The following is a 6,000-nucleotide window of genomic DNA, read 5'->3' as shown; positions in this document are numbered from 1 at the left end:
CCTTGCAGGAGTGATGGAAGCTCAGAGCTGAGGCCAGTTTTACCTTCCTAAAACTCTTGAGCTCCTGGCCTTGGCATCCTCCTCCCTGTGTGGTTCCTGTGTCAGTCCCTGTCCTGCTCCTTCTCCAGGGATCCCACAGGCAGCCACAGCTTCCATGTCTGCATTCAAGTGAAGGATCTTTGTGCACACATCTGCAAAACAACTGCCGTATTTCTCCCTTGGCCTGGTGAAAATTCAGGTGTAGGTGGAAGTTTTAAACTTTTCCCGTCAGTGGCTGAATACAGAGAACGTGTGAGGTGGTGAACACCCCGCCAAAGCTCCAAAAGCAGCAGGAAGATAGAGACAGGACAAAGCAAAGGGCTGAAATGGGATTTTCCTTCTTTACAGCTTGTCTGGTGTTGCCTGGAGTTCACCACGTGAAGCAGACAGCAAGCCAGAGGGGTAGGTTTTCCACGTTTTTATTTACTAAGGTTTTTATTGTGTGTTTTATATTGCAAACCCCACCCCTAGAACTCTTCCCCTCCCTTCCCCCCAAAAGAAACCAAAAAAGAATAATAATAATAATAATAATAATAGTAATAATAATAATAATAATAGTAATAAATATAGTTCCACCTACTGAGACAAGCCTAGTGTTGACTGGGGTCCAGTCAGAATAACTCAATGTTGGCTACTGCAGTGCTGAGAGCTGGAAACCCAAAGAAGATCCTCGAGGGAAGCAAAGCCAAGGAGGATGTCCTGCAGTGAGGAGGGGGTCTGGGTGGCCCCGGGGTGGCCAGGATTGGGGGCCAGTGCAGCAGCCACAGGACAGGAACCCAGGGGGGCTGGAGGCTTTTCCCCCCTGCCTGCCCAGCCCAGCCCCACACGGAGCCCCCCAAGCTCTCCAGCAGCTCTGGCACGAAGGGGAAAGGTTTGCTAAAAAACCCAAAGAACTGAAAAGGATATTGTGAGTCTTCCTTCTACCTCTGAAAACACGAGAGGGTCTGTGAGTCTGCTTCGCTTCCTGTTTCAAGATGAACCTGTACATATTTGGAAAAGCAGGATCTAGAGGTTATAATTGTCACCTGCCAATCAGCCCTGCAGGAGGGTCAGAAGTGACACGTATTTTAAAACTAGGATATACAGATATATATATAAATATGTGTGTGTGTGTGTGCTGACACATGTGCATAAATAGACTACAGATGTGTGTGACTACCCTACAGATAGAAAAGCAGGTGTGTAGATATAGATACATCTATAAAATCTATACAAACACACACACACACACGCGCGCGCGCACACGCTCACCCTCCCACCACACTCACGCAGACAGAGCTGTATGGAGCCAGTAGAAAAAGCATTTCCAGACTTCCCCTGACCCTTTAAGGAAGACCAAAGCTGATCACATCTGAATTCGGAGCCACCGAAGCAGGGTGAAGCAGGAGTGCCCAGGAATGCAACATTCAAGGTGCAGGCACGTGGCAGAGAGTTCTGCAGACAACTCGGTATAAAAACAACTGTCAGCCAGGGTTTGGGGGCAGGGCACAGGGAGCTGGAGGGGCTCAGGACTGGGGTGCTGAAGTTTTTGGCACTGCTGCATGGAGTCCTGTGTCCCCTTGAGGGCTGGGGCCCGGGGAGCTGGGGACAGAGGGAGGCTGGATGTGTCTCTAACGAGTGTTAGAAAAGTTGAGCACCTGACTCAGACAGTGAGGTGGCCACAGACACCCCTTGGCCTAAGAAAACCCCAAACAGAGAGAGAGGAAGGACGAAGTGACGCGAAAGGAGATGTCTGCCCTAGAGGTAAAGGCTGTGGCTTCTCAGTGCTGCTGGCCCCGTTCTGTCCCCAGTGTGAGTGCCCCCAGCCAGGGAGCCCAAAGCCCAGCTCCAGGTGCCCCAGGTGACGCTGCAGGGTGTCAGGGGAAGCCCACCAGGTGCAGGCTCTTATTGCTGGTGAAATCAAACAAAGGATTTCGGTTCCCCCAGCAGGGGACAAGCACAGACCATGGCTGGCCAAATTTCTGGGCTGATCTGGTTTGAACGGTAAAAAGAGAGTTGTAAATCTGGGCTGGGCACCAGAACTGTCCTGGTGCCTCACACTGCCCTGGGCTAAGGAGGAGGAGGAGGGCTGGGGACCGCACCCCACTGCTCAGTCCTTCCTAGCTCTCCTCAGAGCAGTCACCCACAGACACTGAGACACTGAAGCGACAGAGGGGACGTTAAAGCACTGCCTCTTCCTTCATCCCTCCCATGCTTTGCACGCACCACGGAGAGGCTGAAGCCTGGGGCCTTCTGCCTGGCGTGCTGGCAGAGCCAGGGCTTCTCCCACTGCCCACATGCCAAAGTACAGAGGGACCGTCCCTGCCCTCCCTGTGCCTTACAAGGGATTGCTCCTTGTTCCCACTGGACAACCAGTGGAGTAAGAAAGGGACAATCTGTCCATCTGCTGGTCACCTTCATCTTCCTCAGCTGGAGTCTGACCCAAACCTCAGCCCTTGGGAAATCCCTCGAGGCTTCTACAAGAATGAACTCGGCCCTTCCCGGCTCCTCTGCGACCTGCTGAGCACAGGAGGTGACCTGGCAGGGAGGGAGGGACACTTGTGGTGTGCGCTGGGCCACCCACGTCCCCAGCCCCAGGGTGACAGCTGGGGCAAAGCTGAGGCCAACCAGAGCTGCTCTACAAACACCAGCTCCAGGCCTGACCCCGCGGCCCCTTCTGTGTCAACCTCGGATCTTTGTCTCAACAGGAAAACCTTTTTTGGTGGCTTCTATGGCTGCTCATTCACGTGTTCCAGCTCAGGCACACGCCCCGGATGTGCGTTACCTCGTTGGATTAAATTTGCTCGTATCCTTTTTTTTTCCTGTGTATTAAAATATTCTATAAAATCAAGTGACCAAAAATCTATAGCTCTAAGAATACCTGGTTATCTTCTTTTTTTTTTTTTTTCCCGTTGTTTTTCATGTGGGTTTTTTTTTTCCTTTGTTTCTAAGCACAGTTAAACCTAAACAAAAGAAATGAAGGGGGGGGAAAAAAAAGCAGGAGTGGCGCGGGGGGGTGGTGGGGGGAAGGAAAGGAAAAAATTGCTCGGTGAACTCATGGGGAGCTGAAGGGCAGAGCTGGCACGAGCAGCTCCTCCAGGAGTCCTCACAAATTGGAGGGCAGTTTGGACCTGACGGGCTCCAGATCGCCCGTGAGCACTATGGACTCTTTCCGCCCGCCGGCCCCGAACACCAGCGGGTGCGGCAGAGAACCTGAGGACATCTGGCGCGGCAGCGTCACCCGCCCGGGGATGGAGCTGCAAGGCTTCCCCAGGAGTCCGCTCCCGCCGCCAGGGAAAGGGGAGAAGCTGGAAACAGATTCTCTAGAGGAATGAGGAGAGCTGTGGTGGCCCAGCGTCTGAGCCAGCTCTTGGGGCAGAGAGGGCTGGGACGCAGAAATCAGCTTGATGTCCTGGTTGAGGCGGCCCGGCGGCAGCGCGCCGCGCGCCGGCAGCGCCTGGGCCGGAGGGCTGGAGGGCTGCGGCAGCAGCAGCGAGCCGTGGGAGCCCGAGGCCCCCGCGGGGCCGCACTGGAAAGTTCTGGTGGCCACCGGGCTCTGAGTGGGAGGACTAAGGCCAGAGGGGGTGTAAGAGGGAGAGGCGATGCCGGGCTGCTGGAGCGGGGAGGCGGAAGCGAAGGGAGGCCGCTCTTGGTGGAGCTGGGCTATCGTTCCAGTCAGAGATCCTAAAGCACTTGGATGTGTTTGGCACAGGCCCGAGGACGGCCCGCCCGAGGCCTGCGCCAGCTGGCTGAGGCTGGAGGATGGAGAGTTGGAAGAAGGAGGGGGTTGGAAGTGGTTCATTGCCCCCAGGGTCCCACTGCCCGAGAGCTGCTGCGACTGTCCCCCCTGTAGTGGTTTCGTGGTGGGCTGGAACTGGTTCAGGAGACTGGGGGGGGAGTTTGATGAGAGCTGGGTGAGGGATGTCGATGGGGAGCTGGCTGTGGCTTGCTGAAAGTGCCCAAATCCACTGCTGGAGAGGGCTGGCTGCTGCTGCTGCTGCTGTTGCTGCTGCTGCTGCTGCTGCTGCTGCTGCTGCTGCAGGGGCTGAGCTGCGCCTAAGGGTGACCCGGAGGATGCATTCTGCAGCTGGCTCAGCCCCACCGAGGAGGCACCGCTCAGCCCCGGCTGGCCGGAGCCGCTCAGAGGCGATCCCACCTGGAACTGGCCCAGGCCGGCGGCGGCCGAGAAGCCGGCGAGCTGCTGGATGTGGAAGGACGAGGACGAGGGCGTCTCCGCGCCCGGCGTGTGCAGCTGCGACGGCGTGCTGGACGGGGAGCCCACGGCAGAGGGCCCGGCCGACGGGATGAGCGACTGGAACCTCTTCAGCTGCCGCGGGGTCTGGTTGGGCTGCTGGCCCAGCGAGCCCAGCACGGACACGGGCGGCCTGAAGATGGCGGTGGGCAGGCGCGGGTGGTGCGTGAGGGCGATGGCCACCGAGGTGGTGGCGGCGGCGGCCTGCAGCGGCGCCTGGATCAGCGGCGTCCAGATCACCGGCGTGGGCGTGGAGGCGGCGGCGGCGGCGGCGGCCGCCTGCACGTTGTGGGCGCAGTGAGCCATCTCCCGGTCGTGCTGCACGATCTGCTGGATGATCTCGTTCTCCTGGTAGTTGAACACTCCCGAGTTGAGGTCGTGCTGCACTTTGTGCAGCAGGATGGAGTTCTTCTTGCCTGTGCAGGGAAGGGAGGAGAGAAAAGGGTCACTGTGGGGTTCCCTCAGGGCTCCTCTGCCCTGGAATGCCTCCTCCCCCGGCTGCCCTGCGCGGCCCTCGGGGGCAGCCGGGCACGGCCTCTGCCCCAGCAGCACCGTGGCACGTGTCACAGATGGATTTGTGGAGGATTCTCAACGCCTGACTAAAAGCTCACAGAGTTTTGTCCATCTGTACGCAAACTCTGAGGTAAGGTGTGCACTCTTAGGCCATGGAATAGGACAGACTTTGTTGAGAGAGAAATTGAACTAGGAACAAGTTTCAGATGAGGGCCTTGCAACCAGACCAGGTGTTTTTGAGAACTAGAACTGTGAAAGATGCATTGTAGCAAGACCACCTGGGGTAAAGTAACAGGTGGTTGGTGTTACAAGTATTAGCAGCATTGTGTGGCAAAAGCTAATAGGCTGAAAAACATTTATAAAGGTATTGGAACAAAGAAATAGTGTGGCTTCTGATAGAATGGCGTTGAGTTTTCCATCTCTTGTGTCTCACCCTTCTACGAGACTGATAATGGAATCAAATCTTTAAAAACGCCTCTCATTTGCCCTGTCTCTGCAGGGCTCAGTTTTTCCAACAGGCAAACACCACACCTGCTCCCGTGGAACAAACAGCCTCGGGTCCCACAGAACTGTGTCCAGCAGGACACCCGACCTTACACAGGAACAACGCTTCTGGTGAGCATGGCAGACTGGCAGCGAAAAGCTGATGGACTTGGAAGATTCCCATTTTGCATCTGAGCCTCCATTAGAAAAAGAGAATAAAACCTCAAAAATATAAATCCAGTGAAATCTTCAGCCACTCTCCTTCAACGTCACGTTTTCCTCACCTGTCTCGGGTGCCTTGGTCACTTTGGAGTCAAACACAGGGGTTCACTTGAAAGGAAATTTCTCTGTGAGTCAGGACTTGATGATTTTGGAGTCTTTTCCAACCTGAATGATTCTGTGGTTCTATTCTATGACTTCATGAGCTGGAAAAGCTCAGCTGGGCCAGGTAGGATCCTCAGGCATCCTGCAGCTCCCGTCTGTGCCCTTGGAAGCCCAGCTTTAGGGAATGTTCCAGCTGGATTCCCAGCCTGCAGTCAGAGGTTAACTCAGCTCTTTGCCCTTGCAATGGGCTGGAAAATGTAGTGGAATGATTTGTCCAGCCTGGGAGTGCAGCTGGCACTGGAAGGATGCACGCCTGGGCTCAGGGACAGAGCCAGACGGGGCAGGGCAGGGCCTGGCACTAGAGGAATTTCCTTTTGATCCCACCCAGCCAGCTCTCAGATCTGTGTGAT

At 55.8% G+C, this 6,000-nt stretch overlaps 1 protein-coding gene across 1 annotated transcript in view; it reads right to left on the bottom strand.

The window, feature by feature from the left end:
• Positions 1 to 378: 378 nt before the first annotated feature.
• The window catches only part of HCN4 (hyperpolarization activated cyclic nucleotide gated potassium channel 4), a 95,481-nt gene continuing 89,859 nt past the window's right edge, over positions 379 to 6,000 (bottom strand). The window contains exon 8 of the mRNA XM_066196094.1: positions 379 to 4,686. Within this exon, the coding sequence (XP_066052191.1) occupies positions 3,125 to 4,686 (1,562 nt within the window). The 3' untranslated portion in view covers positions 379 to 3,124. The remainder of the gene's footprint in view (positions 4,687 to 6,000) is intronic.

The sequence above is a fragment of the Chamaea fasciata genome, unplaced genomic scaffold, assembly GCF_029207755.1.
Source record: "Chamaea fasciata isolate MVZ Bird 193981 ecotype frontalis unplaced genomic scaffold, bChaFas1.0.hap1 SCAF_14, whole genome shotgun sequence".
NCBI lineage: Eukaryota > Metazoa > Chordata > Aves > Passeriformes > Sylviidae > Chamaea > Chamaea fasciata.
Note: the sequence above shows the minus strand (reverse complement) of the source record. Positions and strands in the feature narration are given on the sequence as shown.